The sequence below is a fragment of the Propithecus coquereli genome, unplaced genomic scaffold, assembly GCF_000956105.1.
Source record: "Propithecus coquereli isolate 6110/MARCELLA unplaced genomic scaffold, Pcoq_1.0 Scaffold76, whole genome shotgun sequence".
NCBI lineage: Eukaryota > Metazoa > Chordata > Mammalia > Primates > Indriidae > Propithecus > Propithecus coquereli.
This window is the reverse complement of record NW_012153729.1, coordinates 7,499,274-7,512,495: the sequence shown is the minus strand read 5'-3', so window position 1 is coordinate 7,512,495 and position 13,222 is coordinate 7,499,274. Positions and strand designations below refer to the sequence as shown.

The 13,222-nt window shown below is 61.1% G+C and overlaps 2 protein-coding genes across 2 annotated transcripts in view; one reads left to right on the top strand and one right to left on the bottom strand.

The window, feature by feature from the left end:
- Window positions 1-5,488, top strand: part of RECQL5 (RecQ protein-like 5) — a 38,401-nt gene extending 32,913 nt beyond the window's left edge. The window contains exons 8-19 of the mRNA XM_012662324.1: window positions 826-1,044; window positions 1,289-1,388; window positions 1,540-1,576; window positions 1,706-1,764; window positions 1,848-1,921; window positions 2,325-2,418; window positions 2,785-2,919; window positions 3,240-3,769; window positions 3,942-4,032; window positions 4,243-4,470; window positions 4,731-4,800; window positions 4,895-5,488. Coding sequence (XP_012517778.1) covers window positions 826-1,044; window positions 1,289-1,388; window positions 1,540-1,576; window positions 1,706-1,764; window positions 1,848-1,921; window positions 2,325-2,418; window positions 2,785-2,919; window positions 3,240-3,769; window positions 3,942-4,032; window positions 4,243-4,470; window positions 4,731-4,800; window positions 4,895-4,995 — 1,738 coding nt within the window. The 3' untranslated portion in view covers window positions 4,996-5,488. The remainder of the gene's footprint in view (window positions 1-825; window positions 1,045-1,288; window positions 1,389-1,539; window positions 1,577-1,705; window positions 1,765-1,847; window positions 1,922-2,324; window positions 2,419-2,784; window positions 2,920-3,239; window positions 3,770-3,941; window positions 4,033-4,242; window positions 4,471-4,730; window positions 4,801-4,894) is intronic.
- Window positions 5,489-5,553: 65 nt separating this feature from the next.
- LOC105824703 (unconventional myosin-XV-like) overlaps window positions 5,554-13,222 on the bottom strand; it is a 31,148-nt gene continuing 23,479 nt past the window's right edge. Inside the window, exons 43-65 of the mRNA XM_012662238.1 lie at window positions 13,025-13,084; window positions 12,336-12,411; window positions 12,069-12,187; window positions 11,797-11,915; window positions 11,569-11,710; window positions 11,252-11,363; window positions 10,967-11,136; window positions 10,430-10,581; window positions 10,209-10,272; window positions 10,045-10,117; window positions 9,539-9,615; window positions 8,525-8,598; window positions 8,323-8,438; window positions 8,133-8,227; window positions 7,939-8,016; window positions 7,753-7,849; window positions 7,505-7,650; window positions 7,176-7,291; window positions 6,714-6,847; window positions 6,407-6,540; window positions 6,147-6,287; window positions 5,907-6,000; window positions 5,554-5,786 (exon numbers count right to left, since the gene is read on the bottom strand). Coding sequence (XP_012517692.1) covers window positions 5,926-6,000; window positions 6,147-6,287; window positions 6,407-6,540; window positions 6,714-6,847; window positions 7,176-7,291; window positions 7,505-7,650; window positions 7,753-7,849; window positions 7,939-8,016; window positions 8,133-8,227; window positions 8,323-8,438; window positions 8,525-8,598; window positions 9,539-9,615; window positions 10,045-10,117; window positions 10,209-10,272; window positions 10,430-10,581; window positions 10,967-11,136; window positions 11,252-11,363; window positions 11,569-11,710; window positions 11,797-11,915; window positions 12,069-12,187; window positions 12,336-12,411; window positions 13,025-13,084 — 2,370 coding nt within the window. The 3' untranslated portion in view covers window positions 5,554-5,786; window positions 5,907-5,925. The remainder of the gene's footprint in view (window positions 5,787-5,906; window positions 6,001-6,146; window positions 6,288-6,406; window positions 6,541-6,713; window positions 6,848-7,175; window positions 7,292-7,504; window positions 7,651-7,752; window positions 7,850-7,938; window positions 8,017-8,132; window positions 8,228-8,322; window positions 8,439-8,524; window positions 8,599-9,538; window positions 9,616-10,044; window positions 10,118-10,208; window positions 10,273-10,429; window positions 10,582-10,966; window positions 11,137-11,251; window positions 11,364-11,568; window positions 11,711-11,796; window positions 11,916-12,068; window positions 12,188-12,335; window positions 12,412-13,024; window positions 13,085-13,222) is intronic.

Sequence of the window (13,222 nt, the reverse complement as noted above, 5' to 3'; positions counted from 1 at the left end):
ACCCCAGAAGAGGGTGAATAAGAATAATAATGTTATATTATTATTACACAGTCATGTGATTTAGTGGGGGTATGTGCTGAGGAACGCATTGTTTAGGCAATTTCATCCTTGCGTGGACATCAGAGTGCACTTACACAAACCTTGATGGTAGAGCCTACTCCACACCCAGGCCACGTGTGGTAGCCGCCTGTGTAGCATGTTACTGTCCTGAATCCCGTAGGTAATTGTAACACAGTGGTAAGTATTTGTGTATCTAAATATTAAAACTAAAAAGGTACGATAAAAATACAGTATTATGATCTTGCTGGGCGGTTGTGTATAAAGGGTTAGAAAGTGTGTGACTGTATCAAACTGCCCTTCAGACTGCGCCTCATCAGTCTTCACACGGCCTACGAGGCCAGTGCCCTCTGCGCCATTTCACAGATGAGAGTGCGTAGTCTTTAAGAGGTGAAATGTTTAACCCAAGGACGCAGCCTCAGTGGCAGAGCCAGCATCTGCACTCTAGGCCTGAACGCTTCCTGGGGCGCCCCAGTGCCAGAGGACACAGGGCAGCAGTAGAGGAGTAACTGAACAGGATGGGGTTCACATCCTGGGATACCCTGTGTGTTATGTGACCTTGGGAGGCTCCTTCACCTTGCTGTCCTCACCTGTGTGATGGGCAGAACCAAACGGTGCCTCATGAGTCTCAGATGAGACAAGGTGTGTACCACCCTAGTGTGGTGGCGGACACATAGCAACGCTCAGCCAGCATTTAGGGATTGGGCGAATGGACTGTGGCCTGCCTGGGCTCTGCAACCCTCACCCCTACCATGCTGCCTGCTCTAGATGCCGGCACGCTGCCATTGCCAAGTACTTTGGGGACGCACCACCTACCTGCGCCAAAGGCTGCGACCACTGCCAGAACCCTATGGCTGTGCGGAGGCAGCTGGATGCCTTGGAGAGCAGCAGCAGCTGGAGCAAGACCTGTATCGGGCCCTCCCAGGGGAAAAGCTTCGACCCTGAGCTGTACGAGGGAGGTCGCAGGGGCTATGGCGGCTTTAGCAGGTAAGGGACCATGAAGCCAGGGATTCCCAGGCCAGTGGAGATAGCCAGTCATTCCCCTGGTGCTAAGGCCAGACCAGAGGTGACACAGTGCTGTAGTCCACCCTCCTTCCCTGAGGGCCATGCTGGGGCCTGGACCTTGGTGTTGCCCTGAGCTGCCAAAGGAAATAAGGCACATCACTGATCCACCAGTGGCATCAGTGGGGAGGGCAAGGACTGGGGCACTCACGCGTAGCCTGTCCCCTAGGTACGACGAGGGCTCTGAAGGCAGCGGAGACGAGGGCAGAGATGAGGCCCACAAGCGGGAGTGGAATCTCTTCTATCAGAAGCAGATGAGGCTGCGCAAGGTGAAGGGGGAGGCTTGGCAGGGCTCAGTGGCCTGTGCAGGGTCCCCTGTGGTCCCCTGCTCACGCCCTCTTAGCCCTTTCCCTGCCGCTGGATGGAAGATGTCCTGCAGCACGGCACAATGCCTCATGGGCCCTTCGTGTTGTCTTCCAGGGCAAAGACCCCAAGACAGAAGAATTCGTACCCCCAGGTCAGTACAGAAGTGTTCCTGGGGGCTTGTGGGCTGTTCCCACAGCATGGTTGGAGGATTCTTGTCTGGGGGGTGGGGACTTTGGAGAGCAGAAAGTTGAGTGGAACGACACACCCCTCCTCTCCCCAGATGAGGACTGTCCCCTGAAAGAGGCTTCCAGCAGGAGGGTCCCCAGGCTCACTGTGAAGGTAAGAGCTGGCAGCTCCTCCCCCACTGCCAGGACCCTCCCCCTGCCCTGAGGCTGTGTGACCAACCTCCCTTTCCCTGCTAGGCCCGAGAGCACTGCCTGCGGCTTCTGGAGGAGGCTCTGAGCAGTAACCACCAGGCCACACATACCACTGATGGGTGAGTGTCTTGAGGTCATTGGTGCTGGGGGACAAGGTCAGCCGCCTGGGCCAAGGAGGGCCCTCCAAGCTCTTGCTCCTTTGGAGACTGCAGGAACACCCACACCCCCTGGCTTGTTTGGACAGCCCCTCCCCAGATTGTGACCTGTCCTACTCCAGCGGCCAATCCCCACGACCCCACCAGGGGCAGGTGTCACCACAACTTAGGTGCTACATGGTGGCTGCTGAAGGACAGTAGCAAGTCACAAGGTGCCTGGAGAGTCCTAGTCAGAATCCCTGGGCCCAAGACCATCCCCACCAGGCCCTGAAGCCATCCCCAGGGTCCCTGGGGAGAGTCCGCAGGAGCTTAACAGGGAGAGGGCTCAGGCCTGCCTGGTACCTCGTGCCCATTCCTACCCACACAGAGCTGACCTCCACGCCAAGGCTGTCGACCTGGAATATGAGACGTTCCGAAATGCCAAGGTGGCCAACCTGTACAAGGCCAGCGTGCTGAAGAAGGTGCGCCCAGTGCAGGGCGGGCAGCGGGGGCAAGCATGCTCATGAGCTCGAGGGAAGAAAGGGCAGCCTCTCCATCCTCTCAGGCTGTCTGCTGGCCCTCAGGCCCCAGGTGGCCCAGAATCCACCCTCTCCCTGCCCCCGCCCCAGGAGGCCATTTATTGGGGTAGAGCCCCACTCTTTTCCTCGACCGGCTGGAGGTGTTTCTAGCCAACCCCATGAGGAATAGAACCTGTCCAGTGTCCAGTTGCCTGCAGCTACTGGCCACAGAAACCCACTTCTTGCACCTAGAAGAAAAGGAGGGCCTGGGTTGGGGGCTGTCAGGAGGAGCTCATGGGTGCCATGTTCTCCCTGCCCATCCCTGCCCAGGTGGCTGAGATACACAAAGCCTCCAAGGATGGGCAGCCCTACAATGTGGGAGGCAGTGCCAACAGCTGCAATATCCAGGTGGAGCCCTCAGAGCCCGACGAGTATGACATCCCACCAGCTTCCCATGTGTATTCGGTGAGTGGCATTCTAGTGGCCACCCAAACCTAGGTCCAGAAAGGGTATCATTTCCCCTTTGCCTTCAAGCAGGGCACAGCCCCTTGTCTCCTGGTATCATGGTGCTGGTCCTAGGGTGCCCCAGAGAAAGACCCTGGAGCTTCTCTGCTCTGCCACGTGTACCTTTGCAGCCCACAGCCTCTTTCTCCCATCACCCTGACTCCCAAGGGACTCTTCCCTCCCACATCCCTGAGAGCCCTGACCCAACATGCCATAACTGGACCAGCCAGTGAGTGCCCCTGAGGAGGCCTGGTGGTCTGAACCTTCTCTCCTCCTCACAGCTCAAACCCAAGCGGGTGGGAGCTGGTTTCCCCAAAGGCTCCTGCCCATTCCAGACGGCCATGGAGCTGATGGAGACGACGCGGATCCAGGAGCAAGCTCCCCAGCCCGCGCGGGGAAGTGAGCAGGACCCCCCTAGCCAACCCTGTGGCCTCCAGGATGAGGGCAGGAGTGCGCCCCTCCCTGGGCCCAGAGGAGAGGCCCCTGGAGGTAGTGCTCATTGTGCGGGGCCCTCCCCAGAGAAGAAGGGAAAAGGCTTCTCTGGGGGCAGTCCCATTGCCAAGGCCCGGGCTAACAAGAAGCAGCAGCTCCTAGCTGCAGCGGCCCACAAGGATTCTCAGAACATCACCCGCTTCTTCTATCAAAGGGCGGAAAGCCCACCTCTGCTTGCTTCAGCCCCAAGGGCAGAAAGTGCCAGCCCCTCCTGTGAGGGGGTTCAGGGACCTCCAATGGCTCCAGAGAAGGAAGATGGAGCCTGGGGACATTTGAATGCCTCTCCTCAGACTGAGGAGTGCCCCAGAGAAGGACCAAGGTAAGGGCATAGGTAGTCATGGGATCTTTTGGAATCCACGTGGCAGCATCCCCTCTGCTAACTGGGCTTCTGAAGCTCAAAGCTCATCCCTAAGATGGGTTTTGCTGGACCGCCTGGGACGAGGGAGCAGCTGGCACCTAGAGCTCTGACACCTACTCTTCTGTCTGGCCAGCACTCGCGCACTCAGAGACCAGCGCCCCCCTGAAGCCCAGCCCACCCCTGCAAAGGAGACACAGATGGGCAAGCGGCCCAGATCCCAGCAGGTATTGTCAGGGAGGAGGCCTATGGATGGGCTGGTAGCTGCTCTGTTCTGGTCACGGGTTCAGGGAAAATCCTCACTGCTTCGCATACTCAGCAGCAGGTGGGATGGGCTGGAGGGAGCCAGTTGGTACTGGGGTCCAGTTTTCCAGGAGGAGGGGAGGAGGCCAATGAAAGGGAGCCCAAGAGTGACCCTCTACCATGGCCCTGCCCAGGAGAACCTAGAGAGCCAGGCTCAGAAGAGGCCTCGCCCCTCAGCCAAGCCCTCCATCTTAGTGGAGGTCAAGGGCAGCATGTCGTCAGCCAGTGATCAGGGCACCTTGAACCCTACGGCCCAAGACTCCTGCCAGCTCTCAGCTCCTGGCATCCCCTTGAAGGAGGCTGCAAATGTTGTGGTCAAGTGCCTGACCCCCTTCTACAAGGAGGGCAAGTTTGCATCCAAGGTAGGGTGAGTGGGTAGGCTCTGCTCCCCCCCAGGCCTGGGGTACTTGGGTACAGTAGGGGTGAGAGGACAAGGGAGTGTGAGCCCCAGAACAAAGTAGGGCAGAAGCAGGCTAGGCCCGAGGCCAAGACCAGCTCCTGCCCTCCCTGGGGCCCGCCTTGCCCTTGGGTGGTGGCTGTGGGTTGCCCCGGGGGTCATCAGAGCAGGGATCATCAGGGCAGGGATCCTGCGCTCTGCTTCTCCTCTCCCTCTGCCTTCTAGGAATTGTTCAAAGGCTTCGCCCGCCACCTGTCACACTTGCTGGCTCAGAAGACCTCTCCTGGAAGGAGCGGTGAGCGCCTGCATTGCCAGGGCCAGGAGGCATTTGAGGGGGTTGGTTGCAGGGAAGAGACTGACCCTCACATCCCCTCACCCTGAATCTGCAGTGAAAGAAGAGGCCCAGAAACTCATCAAGCACTTTTTCCACGGCCGGGCCCGGTGTGAGAGTGAAGCTGACTGGCACAGCCTGTGTGGCCCACAGAGATGACCACCTGCTGGCTAGGCAGGGTCCACGTCCTCCTCCAGACTCCACCGTGGCCAGCCTGAGCCTCCCCTGCAGATGCAGGGCCATCAGCTTTTGTCGGGGTCCTTCCACCTTCCAAGCACACCTTGCTTTGGGTATGGCCCCAGACCCCTCCCAAATCAAGTTCAGAGGTCAGCCCACCTTTGCTTCTGCTTGCAAAGCCTGTGGTCCTTTCTCAGAGCCTCCCTGGGTTTTCCAGGCCAGATGCCCAGGATAGACGGTGGTAGGTGGTGTGGCCCCTTCACGTCTTATGCTTAAGTTTTAAGCCAGGGCTCTTCACGGTACTGGGGCCTACTCGGGGGAGCGCCCATTCCCTCCATCCCTTGAGACGCCGGCCTTGCCCCAGGCGCAGAGCTTGTGGCAGAGGGGCAGCAGCCAGGCTGCGTGCCCTGCTCAGCTCCTGGTCGGGGAGGCCAGGCCACCCGAGACGTTTACGAGAGGAATAAAGTCCTGTTTGTTCTGGCGCACGCACGTGCCACACACAGCCCTTTTTTTCTCAGGAGTTTTATTTTCTTGGCAGCTCCTCCCAGGCCTGGGCTCCTGCTACCATGGAGCCCGGGCAACATCAGGTGCCCAGGCTGAGCTCCTGTAGCCCTCACCCTGGACCCAGGCCCCTCCCCCCTCAGAGAGAGCCTGGCTGTTTCCTTTCCCAGTTGGTGACACTGTTGCAGCCCCTGCCTCCACTTGAGCCAGCTGTGTTGTGCTGTGTCAGGTTCCAGAACAGGGCCAAGAGGTGAAGTCCAAACCAGAGTGACCTGACAGCATCCAAGGCAGACCATCTAGGTGCGACCCGGGCCAGGGAGAGGCCTCCCCCTCATCTCCACTCCTCCCCCTCACCTCCACTCCTCCCCCTCACCTCCACTCCTCCCCCTCACCTCCACTCCTCCCCCACTGTCAGTTGAGGCCAGGCCACTCAAGGGAACAGGTGTTATCCAGCAGGAAGGTGATGGTGTACAGCAGCTCCTGGGCCTGCCCAGGGAAAGGCATGTTGGGACGGGCTCCCCCAGCCAGCCCCTCACCCACACCCCTTCCTCACAGGGGGCAGCTACACACCAGGGCTGGGGCGAGGCACCTGCATCCACCTTCCCAGGGCGGTCAGAGGCCTAGCCACTTACCTGCGGCAGCTCAAACCAGGTGGTCTGGGGGCTGTGAGCAGAGCCATAGTTGATCTCCAGGCCAGGGGGGCCCCCCTCCTCCCGGGGGCTCAGCAGGCGGAGCCGCTGCAGGTTCTTCAGGCCAATGGAGCAGCGCGGTTTCTGGGGGCAGCAGAGACGACAGAGCTTGGCTCCTCTCCAGGGAAGGGGTCAGTGTGGGTGGTAGGAAAGGAATGGCCTGAGGGTCCCCAGGCTGGTGCTGTGGCAGGATCCTTGCCCACCTGGGAGCTGGGGTCCATGAAGAGGAGGTGCTGGTGGTTGAGGCCCAGGAGGGTGGGTCCAGGCAGGGGCAGCTTGCTCACCCGCAGCACCACGTAGATGGTGTAGCCGAAGAGGGGCAGCTGGCTCATGGCCTCTGGGGATGGAGAGGGCCGGGACAGGGGTTCTGACTGCTGGGGCTTTAGAACCTGCCCTGCTTGCCGACAGGGCAGGTAAAGAAGCCCCTCAGCCCTCCACTCTCAACCTTCCCTCCTGGGCCTCCAGCCTCCACCCCAGCAACCGCAACCTTCCTCTCAGCCCCGGACCCACCAATGAAGCTGATCTGTGCTTCCCGGGGGCTGTGTCCTTGCAGCTGTCTCAGCTGCTGGCCCATCAGATCCTTTATGGTGGTCATATTCACCTCCCATTGCAGCGGCTTTGGAACGTAAGCTAGCAGGTCTTGCCTAGGACACACAGCCTGGGTCAGTTTGGCCTGTGACCACCTGGTGCAGGGCTGGGCAGACAGCAGGTGCCAAATAACTGAACGAGCACCTATTGTGGGTAAGCCTGGGGATCTGTTCACCTGAGCGAGGCAAGGGCCCTGCCCTGGAGAAGCTTGGGTGGGACGGGGAGAACAGGCGTCCACAGCCCCTGCTGTTCCAGGCCAGCCTGGTTCGGGCCAGTAAGGGTACCAGTTGAGTGGCCTTGACCGTGGAGGAGGCAGTGGGGGTGGTGGGCTGGAGGTGGGACAAGAGGAGTGATGGGGTTGGGGGGGAGTGAGTGCCTACTCACTCTGAGGGGGGGTTCTTTTTGTCCATGCTGAGGTGCTGTAGGGCAGCCAGCCTGGCAATCTGAGCATCTGCCTGGGCACTGACCCTCAGCTTCCCCTGAAGGTAGTCCCACCGCACCTGGGGAGGGCCATGAGGAGGGCTGAGCCGAGGTTCTGAGCTGAGCCCCAGAACCCACATCAGTTGGCTCCTGGGGCACAAACCCATTCCTGCCACCATCCCCTTCCAGCTGCCACAGTCTTGTGGGGAGGGTGGCTTGGAGGTCGCCCAGGCAGGAACTTGTGTCCTCAAGCTGCTGCGGCGGCTCCCCCGCCAGCTGGGCAGGTGGCTGACCTGGCTGTAGTGGGTGCTGATGTAGGTGGGGTTATCGAAGTGCAGCGGGGTCTCCCAGCTGAGCCGCCGGCCGTGCAGGCTCACGTCCCGCTCCATCACCACGTTGTTGAGGTACTCGCCGGGCCGCAGGGGCCGCACCAGCTTGCCTGCACAGGGACCCAGGTCCACAGCCAGCCCTGCTGCCCAGGCCAGCGCCACCACAGCCCCGCCCTGCCGCCCCAGCGGGTGAGGCTCCCTCCCAAACTCACCCTCCCCTTTGGTGAGGAAGAGGGCAAATTCCTGCACTTCCTGGGGCTCCGTGATGCCCATCTGTCTGCACATCTCCTCCAGCACCTCTGCTGCCACCTGGGCACACGGACAGGGCCACAGTGAGGAGGAGGGAGGAGGGCCCAGAGCTGAGGCCCATGGCTTCCCATGGTGGCCCCTGTGCTTACTGTGAAAGTCCGGATATTTGTCTTGTAATCTGTACCCCCAGGCAGGTGAATCAGAAGCAAGTGGACTGTTTTACCTTTCTGCCAAGGCAGGTTTGCAGGGTTAGTCTACTAGTGGGCAGAGGTCCCAGCTCTCCTGTGGACACTGCCCCCTGCCCCCGGGAGTGCCAGAATGCCCAGCTACCCAGCCCCAGTACCAGGAAAGCTTGCATTTCACCCGGCAGGGGCAGCCGCCCACGGCCCCCATATTTGACTGTGCGCTGGAGGTGCTCCTGGCTGCTCCAGGCCAGCTCTGCAGAGAAGCCAGGCTGGGGTCATAAGTGTGTTGGAGCCCCTCTCCAGCCAGCCAAGTTCCCAATCCTAGAACCGCCCCCCAGCCCCAGGCACCTTGGCTGGGGCTTGACTGCTGCAGGAACTTGGTCAGGTAGGGCATCAGCGTGGTCGACGGTGGGAAGAAACCCGTGAGGAGGCTGAGGAAGCTCCAGCCTCGAGCACAGTGGTCCCTGCAGGGCAGAGAGCCTGGGCTTCAGGCTGGCTTGACCCCAGCACCGTAGTGCCCCCAGCAGCTACCCTGCCCATCCCCACTCACTGCCGGGGATGTCCTGTGACCTGCTTGACGACCTGGCAGTAAATCTCATCCCTGAGGTTCTCCTCCTGACACAGCTGTGGGGACAGGAAGTGCAGGTGGGCAGGGCAGTGGGGTCTGAAGCCCTAGAGAGAGCCTGCTGACACCTGTAGGCTGGAGCTGAGTCAAAGGCGACATCCCAGCGGTCCTCTCAGTCTTTATCTCAGCAGCATCTGTGAGACTAGTCGCCCTCTTTAAGTCACTTTCCTCCTGCTTCTCTGATCTGTCTTAAGTCATCTTGGCTGGGTCTACTTTCTCTGATGGTCTCAGCTGCTCCCGTCTGATGACACTCTTGAACCCCAGACCCCTCCACGTGGAAGTCTGGGGTTTCCGACCTCATGTGTCCAACAGATTCGTCCACCAGCCCAGACATGCTCCTTGCTGATGACAGTCATTGCCCTGGCCTTGTCACCCCCACACGCAATTGGTCAGCAAACACCGCTGGCTCCAAATCTTCCCATTTCTCCCCTTGCTGCTGCCTCTGGGCCAGACCAGCACCATCTCGCCTGGGACCTTTTGCCCTTAAACCCTCAGAATCTCAAATAACAGCCAGAGCGATCCTGGGAAACGCAAGTCAAGTCTCTCCTCAAAACCGCTCCAGCAGCTTCCCATCCTCCCTCAGAAAGTCAAAGGCCTACGATGGCTGCGAAGCCAGCCACGACCTGGACCCTCTGCCCTCCCGGTCCTCATCCTCCACGCTTCCCCTCACTCGCTCGGCTCCAGCCACGCTGGCCTTGCTGGTGCGTGCAGTGGTGGGTTCACCCTCTTGGCAGGACTGTCCCTGCCCCTCTCCCTGTCCCCCAGTGCACGTGGCTCCCTCCTTTACTCCTGCAGGTCTGTCGTGAAGCAGCAGCCCCCTGCCTGCTTTTTTACTCTCCATGGCACCTCTCACTCAAGACATGTCACATCCTCATTGACTGTCTCACTGTAAGCTGTGCGGGGACTGACCCTGGCACTCGGGCACGCGGCCTGGCTTACCCTCAGCAGCTCGTAGAGCAGATCCAGCTCGTCCTTGCCCCGGGGCCTGGACTGGTCACCCATAAACTGCATCAGGGCTGCAGGCAGGATAAGCAGCATGGCAGACTGGCCAGGGCCGGCCCTGGCTTATGCTGCTGCTACGCAGGGCCTTCACCTGCCACCTGGGGCCTCACAAAGTGCGTGGGAGCCAGGTGGGACAGAGGGCTCCAGCTCCACCCATGGGGAAACCAAGGCTCAGAGGGATCCCTTGGGTGCCCAAGGCGCCGCACAGTGCACAGCATCGGCTGGACCCGTCCACTGCCTTCCAGTCCAAGACTCCACACAACCCACACCCTTGGGTGGGAGTAGGAGTGGGTGAGGGTCGTGGGGCGCAGGAACCACCAGTGAGCTTCCCTGAGTTGACAGACTGGGGCAGAGCCAGACAGCACTCAAGGAGGGAAGGATACTAGGCGCCTAGGTCCGTGGCACTACAGACATGGGGACCCAGGGTGCCCGTGGCCACTCACCCTGGAAGCCGGCCACCGCCTGCCTGCTTGTGTCCTCGTCACTGATGCTGAGGAGCGATTCCTGGATGGGAGCCTGTGGCCCAAGAGGCGGCACTGTGAGTCTGGTGTCCACGGGACTCGGAGGGCAGGTCCACTGGCCAGACTCCTCCCGCTCCTGCCCTCACCTTGCTGAACTGCACCAGGCTGACCATGGCCTTCTCCTCAGCTCCTCCATCCATTGGGTCCAGCCTGTAGGGGCAGAGGGGGGACAACCCTGCTTGCTTGGCCCCCACCCTCGTCCCAGCTGCGTAGGGAGGGTAGTAAGAGCACTGGCCTGGTGGCTACGAGCAAGGAGCTCACTTTGGAAAGATGAGGACAGGCACAGGGATTGGCCCAGGGCACTCACAAGGTCCGAGGCTTCCGGAAGTAGTGCAAGGCAAATTCCAGCATAGTGTAGCTCTGGGAGTCAGTGGACAGAGAGGCGTAGGCAGTCGAGGAGGGCAGGCTGATGGCCTCTGAGTCATCGCTGTTTGCCTGGGTCCAGGAGTGGGTGGGGCGCTGGGAGCACAGGAAATGTGGTGCCACCAGAGTGCCCGCTAGCCTGTCCCAGGGGCCCTGCCCTAGCCCTGTCCACACCCATCCAGACCGAGAGGAGCAGCACCAGCAGCCAGGAAAGTCAAGAGCCGTTTATTGAGTGTGTTGTATGGCATCACCAAACTAAGCACCACGAGGGACGTACAGCCCAGCCCCTGCCCTCAGGGAGCTCACAGTCTTGCTGGGAAGATGAGGCAAGCAGTCAGGAGAGGACAGCATCAGAGAAACACCAGGCCGCAGGAGGCGGGCAGCAGGTGATCCAGGCACCCGGCAGCCTCTGGGGCAATCAAACCCTTTCCTTCCTCCACTCCTGGGGAGGCCTCGCCTCTGCCTCTCCCGTCTTCCTCACCTCCGAGGCCCTGTCCTGCTGAGCCAGCCCTGGCTCCCTGAGCTGCGAGTGATGCTTGCGCAGGCTGCTCCTCTGCGCCAGCGAGAAGGAAAAGTCAGGAGCAGTAGCCGGCTGCACTATGTCGGCAGGAAAAAGTCCGGAACGGCCCCTGGCAGAGCCAAACTGCCAACCTAGAAGGTATCCCAAGGGTGGCGGCTCACCCATCTGGCTCCTTCGCCCCTTGGCAGGCTCCCCCAATCAGATGCCCTCCCTGTGCCAGCACCCCTTGCTGGCCCCCAGCCATACCTGGCTCCAGAGTGGCCACCGGCAACAGCTTGATGAGGTCCCCACGGTGGAAGCTGAGGAGGCTGCAGTCATCGGTGATGTAGCTGCGCAGAGCGATGACATAGCCAGAGTCCTGGGGGCGGGGCGGGGAGCAGCCAGCGAGGAGTGAGCCTGCCTGTGCCTCCCGGTCCTGTCCACCCCTCCTGCTTCCCTGCCGGCCTTCCAGGGACCCAGCCTAAACTCCCACTGCACCCCAGGTAAACCAGACAGGGGAGATACAGCCCGGGTGGAGGCTGCCTGCCTGGCCCCACCCGGCCCCCCGACTAGCCTGCGCTTGCCTTCTTGAGCTCACTCAGGAACAGCTCAACCATGGCCTTGATGGTTCTCGCCCTGGCCGTGTGCAGCACCAGCTGCTCATTCTTCAGCGACAGCTCCAGGGTGGAGCCCAGGGGGCACTCCACGCCCAGCACCTCTGAAAAGCTGTGCCCGGGGCCGGGGGGGGGGGGCATGAGCTGGGGCCCTCTTGCCAGCCCCCACCCCCCAGCCCAGGCTCTGGGCCAGGTCACCTGTATGAGCAGAGTATCTTCAGCTGGTTGGGGCGGAAGCTGGGCCCTTGGGTCACCTTGAGCAGTCTCAGCCCTCGGTGGGACACACCTAGCAGCTGCACGTCACTGCCACTCTCGCCCTGCCAGGAAGGTGGGGGGTCATAGGCAAGCTCCTGGGTCCCACTGCTGCCCAAGAGGCCTGGGAGCTGCTCAGGGACGGTGGCTGTGCTTCGTTCGATCCAGACTGGGGACCTGCCTCCCCACTCCCTGTCCCTGCCCCCAGTACCACTGACCGAAACAGGAAAGATGCGGGAGAAATAATTGGCCCAATTATCCCGAGCAGCCACCACAATGCGCTTCTTGATGCTGTCTTCAGCGGTGGCGAGGGAGTCCAGGCCCACCTCCAAGTCTCCTGTGGGCAGGAAGGGCCCAGGCTGTCCTCAGGCGCCACCCGCAGCTCACACAGGAAGGCCCCAGAGTTTGCTCCCTGGGCCGTGCCCTCAGGGCAGTCCTGGCCCCCAGCACTCAAGCTCCCGGCCCCAAGGACCCCGGACACATACCCAGCAGGTCCTTCATTTTGCGCCGCTCATCTTGGGAGATTCGGATGCAGGACTCGGCAAAGGTGTCTCGCAGGATCTGGGGGCAGAGCCAGGCGGTCACCACCAGGACGTGAGGCCAGAGCCCACCCCTGGAGCAGCCATCGACACGCATGGGGAACAAGCTGGAGAGCCTAGTGGGAGCCCCTCGGCCCCACAGGGAGCAGCTACCTAGGGCTCATCTGTCTTGGGGGGGCCCACAGGGGGCCTGGCTGGAGCGGGGAGGGCGGGCGCCCAGACCCAGGGCCACGTCCACCCACACTGCCTGTCCCCTGCCGCCTTCACTGCCCTGAGATCCCACGATGACTCTACTGGGTCAGCCGAGAGACGCTTCCCGAAGGTGCAGGTGGGGGTGGGGGAAGGGAGGCGCACTCCTGGGAGCACCCAGAGGTAGCAAAGTAACAACCACCACTTATTAAGTACCTACTGTGTGCCAAAGCCTGCATTGTGTGCTGTCCACTCTTTTAAGCCTCATCTCTAAAACTAGGTTAATAACGGTGCCCACTTCTCAGGGAGGTTGTAAAGATTTACGCGAATGAAGGCAGGACTGGGCACATGGGAAGTGCTGCCATTATGCCCCACACAGGTGTTAACCTGGCTCAGGCATTAGGCGAAGGGCACCTACAGATGTCGCAGGCGGGCCAGGCTCTCACCTGCTCACAGAGGAGCCGGAGGCAGTAGGGATGGCTGAAGTTCTCCCGTGGGTAGAACACCTGGAGGAGGGCATGGAAGAGCCAAGATCAGGGGGTCTGGTGCCCCTGCCCAGCCCACCTCTGCCCTCCCGGGCCTGGAAAACTGGCCCAAAGGTGGGCTATGGAGAAGGGACGCTGGGGTCCCAGGCTGGGATCTCC